Source organism: Festucalex cinctus, chromosome 1 (assembly GCF_051991245.1).
Source record: "Festucalex cinctus isolate MCC-2025b chromosome 1, RoL_Fcin_1.0, whole genome shotgun sequence".
In the NCBI taxonomy this organism is placed as follows: Eukaryota; Metazoa; Chordata; class Actinopteri; order Syngnathiformes; family Syngnathidae; genus Festucalex; species Festucalex cinctus.
The window spans coordinates 36,478,942-36,495,850 of NC_135411.1; the positions used below are offsets into that span (position 1 = coordinate 36,478,942).

General features: G+C 38.5%; 1 protein-coding gene across 2 annotated transcripts in view; it reads left to right on the forward strand.

Moving 5' to 3' along the window:
- The window catches only part of prkcab (protein kinase C, alpha, b), a 134,372-nt gene that overhangs the window by 33,270 nt on the left and 84,193 nt on the right, over nt 1–16,909 (forward strand). For both annotated transcript variants that reach the window (XM_077533217.1, XM_077533228.1), the window contains exon 3: nt 16,426–16,508. In XM_077533217.1, the coding sequence (XP_077389343.1) occupies nt 16,426–16,508 (83 nt within the window). The remainder of the gene's footprint in view (nt 1–16,425; nt 16,509–16,909) is intronic.

Consider the following 16,909-nt stretch of genomic DNA (forward strand, 5'->3'; position numbering starts at 1 on the left):
GAGGAGCCATGCCTTCCCCCCCCCACCGTCTTTCTGTCCGGCCAGTGCTGTGAATCAGCATTAAAGCTGCTGAAGCAACACGACAGTCGAGCCAATTGCTTTATGCTCGCAGCGGCCAGGTTTTCTGGCTCAAGTCTCTTGACCTCAATACAGCATGACTGCCTTTCTCTGGGGCTTTGCACTTTTCATGCCACAAAAAAAAGTATACGTCTTGAGGGCTTAAGAATGCCACAGAACCGCACGGTGTGTTTGCACTCTTTCAAGTGCACTTTTAAAGTAACAATTTGGAGTCGTTTTGCCCTTATATGACACCAATGAAGTCGTTTTAATGCTAAATTGAGTTATTTTTTAAACAGTTCCCCCTTTTTTTTAATACAGTGACTCACAATCAACGTGCCACTAGAAATTACCCAATTTCACTTAATTTGCCTAAAAAATAATTAGTTTGCGATATTTGTGTGTACTTCTTTCCCCAATTCCTGCAAGTCCAGCTGTGTGTCAACACACCCATATTTCACAATGAGTAAGTGAATTTGTCAGGAAAGTGTGACAAGATTATGATATTTTTCTAATGTAAAATAATAATAGTTGTAATAATAATAATAATAATAATAATAATAATAATCTTTTGACGTGCTTTATCACAACATCCCAAGGATGCAGACATTCTCCATCCCATTTTAGGGACTTATCAGAAGCAAATGTGTGTTAGTAATGATAATCTGTCCATTTAAAAAAAAATAAAAAATGTAGTTTGCAGATTGGAAGACAATTCTTTGACGAAGTTTAGCGGCTAGTCCACTTCAATGGTTGTGCATCAATGCATAGTAGTACAGTCGACTCAGATTTGCCCCGAGTGTGCAATTCTCATGTTCAAACTTCCCTGCATTGGCAACCGCCATTGTTTTTTTTTTCAGCATTAAATCACATCGTTGTTGGTATGCATATTTGTACTCTCTGTAGCCTCAGAGCAAAACAAGTTATTTCTTCCTGCTACATTAGACATTTGATATTTTATAACTGGTTTTAGTGTGTTTTTAAAACATTTAAATACTGAAACACAACAGGTGGTTGAATTAGAATACACAAGAAGTGACTGAAGTCTATCTGTTCAAGAACACTGGTGAAGGCATGGAGGAGACCTCATGCATTTCCACCAGACAAATAACCTCTCTTTGAAGTCTCTTTGCAAAGACAAACTGTGCCAATAAATTCATCTTCACGCATTTTTAACAAGTAATTTTAATTTCTACAACAGCATCTAAATGTCAGTGTGCACATCTTCATGAGAGCCTATACAGTATGTAGGCCTGCCCCCGTATTAGCTGTTGTATTGTATTTTCAGCTTCCTCACTGCAGCATCTCACATGCCTCCCCTGCTCTAATCAACGATCTTCTTCATTTGCACATGGGTGTATTTGTGTTGGTACGTGTGAATGTGTCAGCCAAATATTTCTTTTCTCTCAACATTGCCCCCAGTGATTTACTACCTGATTTTCCACGCTTGCCAAAGGTTAGAATGATTCATCCTAATTTTTGAGCGCTGTGTTTGTTCGCCCGAGCGACTTGGCCTCTTCACAGCGCGTAGCAATATGAATCATACTATTGCATGAGCTCGCGTTTGATTCATGCTACTTAGCCGAGGCACCTTCAGAAAGAAATGTCATGCGGAGTTAATGTTCAAGCTAAAGCCTCACACCGTTCCGTCAAACGCAATTGAGAAAGTTGGACACAGGAGTCGCAGCTTTTGATGGTGTGTCTCATCCAGTGTGATGTTTGTCATTGATACAATTGCGAGGTGATGCAAGAGGTTTTCTGTGGGTTTTATACAGAGCATGTGACGCATTCACCAAGTACAATGAGCAACTGACATGATTATATGCCCTATGAGGCTTCAATTGCTCTTTTTATATCAGTCAGATCAGGCGTCGAAAGTTTTCCTTGTCCTCTTGAGAGTGTGAAAGTTTATTTGTTTTTAATAATGTTCACATAATCTTCAAAATCCTATTAAAGGGGAAGTCAACCATAAACATTTCTTGACAATAATATGCTATACGTGAGCTCACTAGTCTAAACATGATATTCTGATTATTATTACATTAGTGAAATGTGAGTTATGCAGCTAAATCCAGCTGTTTTTTTTTTTTTTTTATCTATCTCAGGGGTGGCCATTTTACCACTTGCTGTCGCCTGAAGATGACATCACAGTTGCTCAGAGCTCAGGCAACGACCAATCATCGCTCACCTGTTTTCTGAAGCTGAGCTGTGATTGCTCATTACCTGAGCAACTGTGATGTCATTTTCACTTGCCAGCAAGTGGCCAAATGGCAGCTTATGATATTGATAAAAACTGCTGGATTTTGCTGCTTAACTCATATTCCACACAATATTAAGCAGAATACCATATTTAGACTAGTTGGGCTGCATGGAAAATATCGTCAAGATTTTAATTTTTTTATTTTTTATTTTATTTTTTTTTGGGGGGGGGGGGGTGACTTCCCCTTTAAACACATTTTCAGCACACATTGTGCTGCTAAACTTAAGATACAAGCTGTCTGTAAATAGAATCACATCATCTTTGTAGTTTTACCAAAAAGAGTTGTGGTTGTTAATGTCCAGTTTCTGTTTGTAATTCCAGCACTGACAACATGATCACACAACAGTCAGAATTTAACCATGGAAGATTTGCTTTGATTTATATGAATCACAGAACTTAAATAAGAAAGGATACAGTGGCGGATTTAAAGTGTCATGTAATCTGGTCAGGGACACTGGTTGGATTTTCAAAGCGTTACAATTAGTGCTGTCAAAGTTAAAGTTTTAACTAATTGATTAATCGTAAAAAATTATCACAATTAATCATGTATTAACGCAAATTAATCACACTTTTAATTTTGAGTGCAGATGATCCTTTAGCTTGATAGTTGATAGCTACGTTAAAGGTAGCACAGGTTGTGTTTAAACAATAAACATAACATGCATTAAAGTGAAGCACTTAATAAATGTTGGAGTGTGACGTTCAGAATACTTGTTCATGTCAAACTATTGGGGTCATTTTTTTCTACTTTAAATTATGCAAGTAATTAACTGATTAGAAAAAGAGGAGGAAGAGCATGTGCAGTGGATTAAAAGAATTTTGACGACGTCCTCTTAACATTAAATTGCCGAAAAAATTAACACATAACAGGTGCATTTTAAATTTGGCGGGAAAAAAATGTTGATAAAAAGCTTTTTTAATGAAGCGAAAATTCTAAGATGTGATTAATCTGATTAAAAAATGTAATCATTTGACAGCTCTAGTTACAATGAATGATTTGTATTGAGAAATACAAATCACATGATTCAGCAGCAAACGCTCACCATCATAAAGCCTGTATTAATGAAGGTTTTAAATAACATTTTTGCATATCAATTCACTTCATAACTTTTATAGAATAGAATAGAATAGAATAGAAAAAAACGCCTTTATTGTCATTGTACAACAGGTATACAACGAAATTGAGAGCGCTGCTCCGTTGGTGCATAATAAAAATAAATCAATAAATAAATAACCATGAAAAATGAAATAAAACAGCATAAAACAGTTGGCAATATTGGAAGAACGAGAACATTAATTCATTAGACTAAATTTCAAGGCACCTCTGGCCTTTTCTGTTTCAGAATAGTTCCAGTACTGGTGTTGGGAAAAGTTGTTTCCCTTCATGGAACATTTCTGACACACCTCGCATGGTGCCGTTGATCACCAAAAGAAACACAAACCAATAATTGCTGATGCCTATTTTGACATGACTGTGGTTGCAACTTACAACTTTTAGCGCAAATTCGGGGCCATATAGTTCGGTCAATAAAACAAACCAGAGTCATAATAAGCAGGGGAGTTGTAATGCATGTTTTTTTTTTTTGTTTTTTTTTTAAGTAGGGTGTAGTAAATATGGCACTTTACTGTACTTTAATTTATTTAATTCAATCTCCGGTGTAATAACCTTATTTATTGATTGATTGAATTTTTATTTTATTTTTTTTTTCTTCTTCTTCTTCTTCTTCTTATTATCCATCCATCCATTTTCTTGACCGCTTATTCCTCACAAGGGTCGCGGGGGCTGCTGGCGCCTATCTCAGCTGGCTCTGGGCAGTAGGCGGGGGACACCCTGGACTGGTTGCCAACCAATCGCAGGGCACACAGAGACGAACAACCATACACACTCACACGCACACCTAGGGACAATTCGGAGCGCCCAATTAACCTGCCATGCATGTCTTTGGAATGTGGGAGGAGACCGGAGTACCCGGAGAAGACCCACGCGGGCACGGGGAGAACATGCAAACTCCACCCAGGAAGGTCCGAGCCTGGACTCGAACCGGAGACCTCAGAACTGGGAAGCGGACGTGCTAACCACTCGACTACCGTGCCGCCCCTTCTTCTTCTTATTATTATTATTATTATTATTATTATTATTATTATTATTAGTATTATTATTATTATTATTATTATTATTATTATTATTATTATTATTGTTTTGTTATTATTATTATTATTATTATTAATAATAATAATAATATTATTATTATTAATTCAATCTCTGGTGTAATAACCTTATTTATTGATTGATCGAATTTTTATTTTTTATTTTATTTTTCTTCTTCTTCTTCTTCTTCTTCTTCTACTTCTTCTTCTTATTATTATTATTATTATTATTATTAATTCAATCTCTGGTGTAATAACCTTATTTATTGATTGATTGAATTTTTATTTGTCATTTTTTTATTATTATTATTATTATTATTATTATTATTATTATTATTATTATTATTATTTCAATCTCTGGTGTAATAACCTTATTGATTGATTGATTGAATTATTTTTTATTTTATTATCTGTTCTCATTGCTGCTGGACATGTAAATTTCCCAGAGGGAGCCATCCCAAAGGGATCAATAAAGTCAAGTCTAAGTTTAAGTCTAGTCATTAATCATGTTTGGAGTATAGTGAGAAGAAGCTGACACTCCCCAGCTAGCAAAATTGGACTTCTTATCTCTTTTGGCTGTGCTATTAGAATCCACAAAGAAATTCATTGCCCCCGCCATCACCACCACCTGCCACTGATTGTGTTATAGCATTTATGCATAATTAGGTTTGTGCTTTTTTTAAGCTCTTGTGTTTACATGTGTGCTTGTTATCACCTCCCGCTGACACCCTGTCTCACTTCCAGTCTAATTTTGTCCCTGTGCAGCCGTGTCAGACTTAAGAGCGTCTAGAAGCCTCCCAATTAGTCAGTCGCATTACATTACTACCAAACTGGCACCTGATACTTGGCAGGTGATACTTGACTGCATGGACAATTAATTATCTGTACATGTTGAGGAAAAAAAAAAGTGGGTGCATTCCACGTTTCACCAAGATGACTGACAGCGATACAAGTATATGCAAAGGCCTGCTTGTGTTTGTGTCCAACGATTACCATAAAAGTGTAGCTGTGTGTGTCCCCAGCGTGTACGTGTGTGTGTACGTGCACATTCACAGTCATGTTTGATTCATGATGCTTTGTCATTGTATCTACTGTGTGACTCATAAATGTCTGGCAGCCAAACACTCCCACCTGTAGTTTGGAATAATTGATCCAGGCCTCCCCTTGTGGATTTGGAATACAAAACAAAAGAGTGATCCGCGCATGAATCCATCTGCATATTTTATGTATTTCAAAAGGAAAGGTCGACTGAAACTGGATTTGAAAATTAGATAAGTTAATGAGTAATATTTGGCACAGCAATTTTGAGGGTTTATACTTTCAACTTGGAATTAAGCAGGTCAAATCATGATAACACTGAAGAGCGACTCTTTGCTGTTGTATCAGAACATGTCATGTCAAATAATTGAAGCTCATATTATGCATTGGTGGGGCAAAAGTACCGATACTTATAAAATTGGAGAGTAAAGAACAGTGTGAAAATGGCAGGCATTTTAAAAAGTAATCTTTTCTCGATCTATTTATTTTTTTTTAACCTGTGGCGATTCCACTCTTCACATTTGACATTTTTGCAGCCATTATGAACGGTGTATGAGGAAACTGCGGATGGATTTTGACAGGCCATGTGTTTGTAGGATGTCTGTATGATTTGAAAGTCGGAAGACAAACCCTTGTTAGAAAATAAACCCCAGGGACGTCATCACGACAATCCGTGTCTACAGTAACGAGAGAGCCAGACATGCTTAATCAAACACAGATCTCTGAAGACAGCGAGCCAAGGTGATAACTGGCATTGCTTGTCACTCTTTTCGCAGAAGAAGACATGGAGGCAGTAGAACGAGGCAAAACTGTAGTCCTGCCTCTCTCCCTTTTCTTTTCTTGTCTTTCTTTGTATAGTTCTTTTTCACGGATTTGCTTTGCCTGCCGCTCGCACTATTCATACGTCTGAATGTTGAAGTTGTGGAGGATGATTGCAAGATAAACAAAATCCTTGAGAACTTTTACTGCTTTGTGTCAAGGAGTAAGCTTATTCATGGTTTTGCCTACCTTATCTCGGCCTCTTTTTGAGGATTGTGCGTTGATTCCAATCTGTGATTTTTGTGGAGTGCTTTATGAATCCTTTCAAGGTCAAGCTGTATCTCTGTGAATGAATGAATGAATGGAATAAAATGTCATTTTACACCTAGGTATAGGTTGGAAAGCATGTTTTGTTTACTCATTTGTTTTTGACTTTCGCACTGTGCCTGTAAAAGCTTCAGTGCCAAGGTGCTTTTGAGTGGAAGTGTTCACGATGGTAAACAGATATGGTTGCTATGTAAGGTTCACCCTTGACCTCCTCAAATTTTCATGAGAATCCGACACAAGAGGCCTGGATGAGTGATGCTTCTGCGCCACACTCCTGCTGGCCTTTTGTATACATCTTCCATTGTTTTGTTTTTGTCTTCCTTTACTTGCAAGCTGATGACAGAAATGGCCTTTCACTTATCATTCACTCTTCTGTCTTTCACACGCACGCACGCGCACGCCCCAACACACGCATTCTGATCTGAGATCTGCCAACGTTTGTTTGCACACGGACGCCAGTGTGAGCACCGGACCACCTGTGTAATTATAAATATCCATGGGCCAGGTGGAGAGGAAATGTCTTCCCTCTCTTCTGCTCCTCACTGGGGTTCAGCACTCTCTGTTCCAACCTACTTCTATAAATAACCTGGCGAGGTAACGCACTTGCATCTCCCCTTCAAAGGAAAAAAGGACTGTTTTATACCCGCAACACCTGGCGGAAGACAGTCTTGTGCCATGATTGATCATTTCTATGCAGCACAATTAACATGTTGTCCTCCCACACCCTAATAACATGCATGTTAGGTGTATGCAATAGAAAGTGGGCTTAAGGGGAGAACATGCAAACTTGCTTTGAGTATCGAACTCAGAACCTCTCTCTCTCTCTCTCTCTCTCTCTCTCTCTCTCTCTCTCTCTCTCTCTCTCTCTCTCTCTCTCTCTCTCTCTCTCTCTCTCTCTCTCTCTCTCTCTCTTTCTCTCTTTCATACAAAACGATGCATAACGAGCTTATTTTGAGCGTGTGCGTGTGAAGAAACCAACAATGCACAATACACACATCCCTCCACATGAAAGCGTGGCGGACCGGCGGTTGCGTAAGCTGCTTTGTAATGCCCTTATCTCTGCTCTGAGGCAATTAGGCTGGCAAAAACAAAACAAAACAAAAAAAAAACAGCTCACAGTAATTAATCGTAACATCCCTGACGATACAGTATGTCAGTGTGTCACCTTCCGCTCCCGCCGCTTCGCACACTCCTCAATGTTTGGACGCAACCATCTGCGGAGAGCTGCACTCCTTTCACTTCGCCAGTCGCCACATGAGTCATCAAGGAGATTTATTCGAGAGGACCGGATTTACTTTGTTCTCCTTCATGTCCCGTCGGACTCGTCGAGATAATGTTAGTAGTTTGTTGAACAATTTATGGCTTCGACCTCAGGGTGTGTTTTTTGTTGCCGTATGTTTACACTTGGCTGACGTGATGCTAAAAGCTAACTTGACATGCCAGATGGTTTGCTTGACAAAATGTCTCGCAAATCTGTCTGGGAAAGTGCCAGTGGAAACTGTTTTGGAATAAAAATCGGATGTTCCGTCTGTCTTATCCATTAAAGTAGACATATAAGGAGGAGACAGCTCAACTCTACTTCTAGAGCACTTGAACAATACAACTAGCCTGTATTGTTGCACATTTAAACATTACAACATAACATTAAAAGACAATAATTATGATAATTAGGATACAATAATAAATTACTAAAATACTTATGTCATGTGCTGATGGTTGGATCCCAAAGCGCAGACACAAATAAGATTTTAACTATTTACTCACATCGAGAGGAGTGGAACAAACTTGACTAGACGAGAAACAAAGAGAGTTGCACAGACGACAGTGGTAACAGACGTAATAATCCGACAAAGACACACACTTCTCAGGAGGCTTATATAGACAAGGAATCAATCTGATTGGTTGTGGCTAGACATGTGAGTAACAGGACTGATATGGAATTATCTGATTGGCTGTTGACCAGGTAAAGGGATTAAAGATTCTTGACAATTACATAGCCCTTGACATCACATAACATCACATAGCCTAAAACCAGTTGAAACTAGATGCTAGTTACATCAGTTCAAAACAGATACATCAATACATAACAAACACGACCTCACGGTCATGAACCCAACTTAACAGGTCATGACCCCAGACATGACAACTAATTAATAAAATACTAAATAAAGTATTCTAAGGGTTCCCTTTACACTGCCATTTACTGTAGCTAACAGAAGTTGCATATTTGTATTTCCTATTTTTTTGAAGTTGTAAATGAGAGCGAGTAGCCACAGTGAAGCTGTCTATGATAGTGAAGTTGTAATCACAGTGAGCATAACGTCACTCACTCACGTTTTCTGTAGACTGAACGTAAACAACTGTAGTTTTCAAACAGCTGATAGTTTGTCCATTGGTGAGTATAACACGTACAGAAGGATTAGTTCAATTCTCCTGTCCCATTTAGTCCTCTCTTCTTACTCACTTTACTTTTGAAAGAAATTATTAAGTTTAGATTGGTCATTAAATTCCCCTATAGTCACTCAAGGACATTTTCTTAAATGACCGGCCCCAATGTGACATCTGGCCACTGCTAAAGTAGGGATCAATGATTTTCCCTTAGCCAGTTGGAGGTCCACCATCAAGTGGCACTGCAATTTCCCAAGAAAAAGTTGAGATTTCAGACTTTCTGAATGCAGCATTTGCTAGCTAATTGTCACCCATAATTACATCCTATGGTTGAGTGTCAAAACTGAAAGTTTGAGGAGTGTATGTGCATTTTAAGGACTGATTAATTGGTAGTGAGATGGACATGTGGATGTCATCAAAGGCCCTGATTCCCATATTGTATGAAGGGAGTGGGCAGAAGAAGAAACTTGATCAACGACAATGAATCTTCATCCTTATTTAAACGCCGTGACAAAAGCCAGAATGATTCATGGTCATCTGCTTTGCTCCCCAATGCTAATGCTTTCTAAATTTCATTGACGGTGGTGATCTGTAAAGCCTTCCCTGAAGAAGAGGGAAAAAAAGATTTTACTTATTCTCAAGGATTAAATAAGGTTGTGAACTGTTTTGGACTCAACGAAAGAATTAAGAAGGCTGCTTGTGGGAGTGCGCACATACAGTGAACCATCTTCCATCTGTTGCGATCCTTAAGGAGTCCAGAAATCACATTTGGTGATAGCATGTGGATCACACGGGTCGGCGTAACATTTGTGTTATGCGATAAATAGCTGAAATTATGACTATGACTTTGAATAGATGCAAGCTGAAAAACTCATTTTGTATTTTTGGGGCTTGAGTTCTGCCCTGTACTTTCTCAAAACTGTATGTTGCGGATGGTTACGTTAAAGGTAGCACAGTTTGTGTTTGAGCAATAAACACAAGTTCACTTTGATGGACTGGAAGTGCTGGTGTCTGTGGATCTCAACTAGTGATGGCAAAATGAAGCCCCGTAAAGCAGTGAAGCCCTGCAGTGAAATGCTTCACACACACGTAGGGGCTTCAAGATGATTCATTTCCTCGACTACGCCATCATGTGGACAGAAAAATGTATAACATGCTTGGTGCATGCAATAAAATGGTGGGGTGTAAATCATGCTCTAAATACAAAAGAATATATATTTGAAGAGTGTTTTAACATGAATTGTTCTGTGTTACTTTGTCTATGTTTGTGCTTATGCAACAAGTGAAAATAAAATAAAGTGCTTATTCATTTTTATTTAAAAACGATTTTTTCCGAAGTTTTTGGACTCAGGCGGTTTCTTTTTGTGCATAGAATTTCACCTGCTTTGGAAAAAAAAACTCTTTCACATGGTACTGATGAAGCAGGGGTGCATCGATATGAGATAGCAAGTTTGTATAGAATTGGATGCGTATATTTCTGTGATTCCCAGTACTGAAGGGGACTTTCAACTGTGAACAGAAAAATGTGAATTTTATGTGTTGTCACATTTTATTTTATTTTATTATTGGAATCTGTTAAAATAGTACCGTAATTGCAGTGCATTACCTTCTGAGGTGAGATCTGCTCAAAGTGCTCCTAAACAAGGGAAAATCTCTTTCTTGCTGGTTCCATCGCAAAAAGAAGCTCGTCAAATCGAATGCCAAAAGCAAAAAAAGTAGCGCAATAAGGGACCCGAAAACACAAAAAGTGAAGGGGAATCCATAGCGTTTCTTTGCCGCTTTTATTTCGAACTACACTCAAACCTAGCGAATCATTTCCTGAATCAGTCACGTGGTACACCTGCTTCGTGGGGCTTCAAACGTCACCACGTACGTCATCAACACACGCATTGACACGCCGTTCATGAACCACTCATCTGCATTACTCGGCACACGCTTCAGGGATTCGACCCGAGAAGCACATCACTAATCTCAACCTGCTTCATCTATCCTTCCCTCCTTCCTCTCTTTAGTTTTTCCTCTGGTCTCTTGAGATCTCCTTAATTTGTTGGTATTTAGAGGTTTCTGGGGTTGGTGTAAGACTCTGATTTTGTAACCATGTGGATGGCAGGAAGTGTTTAGTTGGTGCTGGATTTCACTTTAATTTATCTTTTTTTTCTTTGACCTTTCCTCTGATCTCCTGACCTTCTGAACATCACGACTCTGGCGAGACTGAAGTATCCGGTTAAGGTGAAGGGTAATGGGATTTTTATTAGGTTTTAGGTGAATTAATGAGTATAAACTTACACGTATTTACACGCACATGCACGCACGCACACGCACACATACGCACGCACACAAACGCACACATATGCACAAAATATTTTAAAAAAATAATAATTTTAAAATAGAGAGAGAGAGAGAGAGAGAGAGAGAGAGAGAGAGAGAGAAATGATGATAAGATGTGGAATCGGTAAGACTGCCGAATGAACAATTCTGAGCTCTCTTTTTAAAGAAAAATAAATAAATAAATAAATACATAAATAAATAAATAAAATAAAATAAACAATAAAGTACAACAATAAACAACAAGAAAGTACATGCATTAAATAAAAACATTTAATAAATGTTTGCGTATGACATTCAGAATATCTGTTCATGTCAAACTATAGGGGTTACTTTCTTCCCCATTTTAAATTATGCAAGTAATTAACTGACTAGAAAAAGAGGAGGATGAGCATGTGCAGTGGATCAAAAAAATGTTGAAGACGTTCTCATAACATTAAATGTAGAAAGAATTAACACATAACAGGTGCTCTTTTTACCCAGAACAGCAGAACAGGGCAAAAAAAGTTTAAAATGTGTAAGTGATTAATCGTGATTCATCAAAATTCTAAGATATGATTACTGTAATCTGATTAAAAAAATGTAATCTTTTGACAGCTCTCATACATATATGTATACATATATATTAGAGGTGGGAATCTTGGGGCACCTCACGATTCGATTGCGATTACGATTCAGAGGCTACGATTCGATTATAAAACGATTATTGATTTCCCCCCAGGCAGCAGAAAAAAAACAATGTATTTTGGTGCTTATAATGTTTCGTACATTAGTTACAAAAATAGTACAAAAGTCCTCTCAGGCCTAAATAAACTACTATTTCAGTATCAAGTTAACAGTTCAAAACAGTAAATAAAATACTCAAGTCCTCATTCTGTAACAACAGCTTTTAAGTATATTCAGTCTTCAACAGAATAAAACATAGCATTGAGCAAAAATATATTATTTTTATCCACTCAAAAGTGCACTGAGGTATAAATGAAAGACAATGTGAACTACTACTTCAATACAAATGCCTTAAAAAAAAGTGCTTTCCTGCTTTTTAAGTTGTGTAAAGATGAACATGTAAACATTAAAGTTTCTCAGAGGTACAAAAAAAAAAAAAACTCAAGTGCTTTTCTGCCTTTTAACTTGTGTAAACATGAACGTGTAAACATTAATGGGATCGTTCGGCTTTTTTAACATGAATCTCAATTTGATCCTCACCTCCCGTGTGTGCGATCAGCGCTGACTTCGGCGTTGGACGAGAGGAAAATAGTCCAGCAAGCTGGCTGGGGTCTCGGAAATAAAGCGTTTTTCTTCTAAAAACTATTTGTTTTCAAAAGCGTGATACATTTCCACCACAATACTCTTTTCTGAATAAAGTCAGACGCCATTACCGCCAGCCACTACTTTTCTGTTCGTTCGTTCGTATCACTGCGCGGCGCCCTGTAGAACGCTAACCGACGCACTGCAGCCAGCTAGCTGATACTTCCGCCTGAAGTTGTTTGCCTTTTCGGAGCAGGTCTGATCTGACGAAGAGGTGGGTTGGTCAGCTCAGTCATGCTTGTTGTTGTTTTGAATGTCGAGGCGTGAGTTGTGGATGTGTACTCTCGGTCCGTCCCCAAAAAGCGTCCCGAAGACCGCGCGCGCTACTGCGTTTCAGTTCCGCGTACTTTTCGCTCGTTTCGCTTCCCTTGGCATATTTATATAATCGGAATTTGGACATTTGTGAATCGTTCTCGATTGTTGCACGGCCGAATCGTGAATAATCTAAGAATCGGAAATTTTGCACACCTCTAATATATATACATATATATATATATATATATATATATATATATATATATATATATATATATATATATATATATATATATATATATAATTTTATTTTTTTATTTTTAAATTAAAGCAAATTGAATCGGAAAATGAAAAACCATCAATCATGATCGTTTGGAATGTTTTAATGTAATAAATGTATGCTTTAATTTGTGTAATCTTTTTTTACTTATGAGAATCATTTACACTGTGAGACATCTACTCCGGAGTCAATCAATTTTTTTCCAAAACGGGATCTTTTGGTTAAAAACACGCAATCTTTGTAATTTACACGCATTTGTACTATCATCCATTTCTTTTCATTTCCTCATAGAATGTGCAGATTTTGGAAAGTTTGGGACAAGATTTGTCAGTGTCAGAGCTTCTATACCCAATGGGGGCGCTTACTCCAAAATGGGAGTTATCTGGACCTTGTGTCCTCTTTATTCTCGGCAAGCTTGTTTGCTCCAGTTGTGTCTCGGCTAAATCGAGCTTGCATCTCCATTTGTTTTTGTTTTTGTTTTTTTTGGTGCTGTGGTTTATCATAAAAATGACAAGTGCGAGGGTAACTATTTTGCTGAGTTGTTTATCCATTCCCTCTCACTCACATTTCCTCTTTATTATTGAAAGAGATTAATTTTTTCGCTGTTCCTCCACTCCAAGGGGAAATTAATCTCCGGAGAGTATAAGGTTCTCTAACCGACCTCACACACATTCATTACTATACTGAAAATACTCATTATAAGAGAGTTATGGAAAACAGATTTCTTGAGGTTTACTGGATTTCTCAGTGGGCCAACGTAGTGGCAAATGTGACTTCGCACGCAAGCGTACATGACTGGCACGCTTTTTGGACACAAAACAAAACAGAGAGAAGGGGTAAAAAAAAATAATAATCATAATTCTAAAAAAAAGAATACAGACAGACCAAGGGATCGTTTTCTTGTTGTCACAGATGTCCATGCGTTGGCTTTTTCCCCCAAAAAAATATATATATATAAATAAAAGAAAAATGATGTGGGAGCTGCATCAGGTGTGTCATGTGAGCCGTGCCCTGCTCGACTGGCATGCCGGTAGAAGCGGCAGGCGACAAGCCAGCGACGCCTTGGAAATAGCCGACGGCTGCAAGAAGCCTCCATCGGTGATGCCGGTGACATTTTGTGTGTGGGACTGAGCATGTGGGCATTCGTGTGTGCGCAAGCTTGACTGACTTTCGTTTACACAAACATGTCGGCCTTGCATGAAAGCATGGCCATTTGTTTATTGCACACAATTTACAAGTAAATCATATGTACTTAGCATTTCAAACAATTTTTAAAAATATGAGAGACCTTCATATACATGTGTGTGTGTGTGTTGTAGGGGTGTGTGTGTGTGTATACATATATATAGATATATATACATATTAGTGTTGTTCCGATACCGATACTGGTATCGGCAGAGGTGCCGATACTGCATTAAAACAGTGGTATCTGTATCGGTGACTACTCACAAGTAACATGCCGATACCATTAATTCCAACGCTAATATAGGATTTTGGATGCAGCATCTTGTGTCTTGCTCGTGCACAACATTCACTCATATATGATATGTTCACTGCATGCCGATCTAAGATATCCTATTGGCCCTTGAATGCTCTGAACCAATGGCAGGACAGCTTTTTCATGTTGAGGAAAAAAAACCTTAAGTATCGGTATGGTATCGGTATCGGCCGATACTGCAAAGCTGGGTATCGGTATCGGAATCGGGAGCCAAAAAATGGTATCGGAACAACACTAATATATATATTAAACACATTCACTCTCTGAAGCAACCCACTTCGCTCCCAGCTGTTTTACTGGATTTTGACTGATTTTGCAAGGCCAACAGTGTTGTGTGCTGAGAGGTAGGATCCCGAACGCGCAGACACAAATAAGATTTTATCTATTCATTCACATCGAGAGGCACAGAAACTTAGAGACGCTGTACACAGGAACAGGTGGACAATAATCCGGCAAAACCCAAACAATTCTCAAACAGCTTAAATAGACATTGACTCGATCTCATTGGCCGAGGCTAGACAGGTGTGCAACCCTGATAGGTCGTTGACACAGGACCGACACGGATCGATCCGATTCGCTGCATATTGGCTCCTAACCATATAAGGAGCTGAGACCGAACTGACCTGGACCCATCTGACTCACTGCCGAATGGTCCTAACCACATAGAAAGATCAAAGATTCCTGACATCCCCTAGTTGTAAGCCGATTGCATCAGTTCAAAGAAAAACCAAACATTAGACATTTGCCCCAAACAAATCATCAGTTCAAATAAAGTCAACTATCAGACATGATATTTTAACCCAGGCATGACCCCAGACATGAGACAAGACCCAAACATTACTCCTGCATGACCCAAGTCATGACACACAGAATATTGTGTTCTACTGCTAGAAAAACATGGAACCTACAAAAAGAAAGATTAGAGTCTCTTCTTTCATCAGGAAAAAAAAGTATATCTCTGTTTCCGTTTTGCATCAATTAGTATTAGAATATAGCTAAGTTTCATCATTATTCACAAATCTGTTTAGAATTGTGGGGAAATCAACTTGTTTTCAACATGGCCCTGGTTGATCTCTTATACTCTGCTGCCACCTTGCTGGCCGTTTTTGAAATTACTACCACTGCTTCACCCATTCTCTGCACTTGAGAGGCTGCATCAAAGCCTGTATGCTCTAGCATAAAAACAAAACACAAAAAACATAAATATGTCTTTGGGACACGTAAAACATTTAAAATAGAGCATATTTAGATGTTTTTTAGGTGCAATTAGTTAAAAGCAAATATATAATGTGTGTATATTTATGTATATACTGTATACATAAGTATATGTGAATATATGCATATTTTAATTATACAGGAATATAGAGTATTCACTTTTTTTTAGTATGCCTGTAGTTCATTGGCACCAAGATGCCACACTGCACCTAAGCACTACTTTTGTGTATAGGTATGCACAGGGTTGGGGAAGGCAGGTCCACAAAGTAAAAACCCTGAAAAGATTGGCTGTAGGCACGTGCTCCTAATCAACAGGTGGCGACGAGGTTGTTTCCGTGCCACATGAGTAGAAGCACCTGTGGCTCAAGCCAATCTGTGGCAAGGTTTTTACTTTCTGGACCTGGATACCCCAACCCTGGGTATGAAGCCCCCCCAACTCATTTTCAGTGAATACCAGGATTGGTTCCACAGTGAAAAAGGTGTCTGTCTGTAAGTGTGTCAACTGTCAAGACAGCCTACTTTCTGGTTTTGACTTGTAAATTGCTGTCTTTCCCTTTTGTTTTCCAGTGTGCTGTTTTGTAGTTCACAAACGCTGCCATGAGTTTGTAACCTTCTCCTGTCCCGGAGCTGACAAGGGTCCCGATACAGACGTAAGTTGTGAATGCTTTTCATTAATGCCATTTTAGCTACCCATCTATGTATTGTATGGACAATTCCGTTATTTGAAGTTCCCAAAGATGTATTAATTAATTCCAAAGAACAGGAAAATCATTTCTTCTCTTTCTGATGTTGCAAAGTGTGGCCTGTGGAGAGATGGAGTGATAAGTCAATGAATAGATTCATTGATTTTACAATCAGCATAATTCACAGTTTAATAGCTTATTTAGTCTCTGATTGACATTCCTTCATGACTCGGATCGCCACGTTGTGGCAGAGAAACACATTCATGTATTGATTAGCTATGTGACATATTTACAAACTGATCCCATCAACACGTCAGGTAGACAACATGGCCCCTCGTTAGGGTCTGATTTGTACAAGCTTAGGGTGT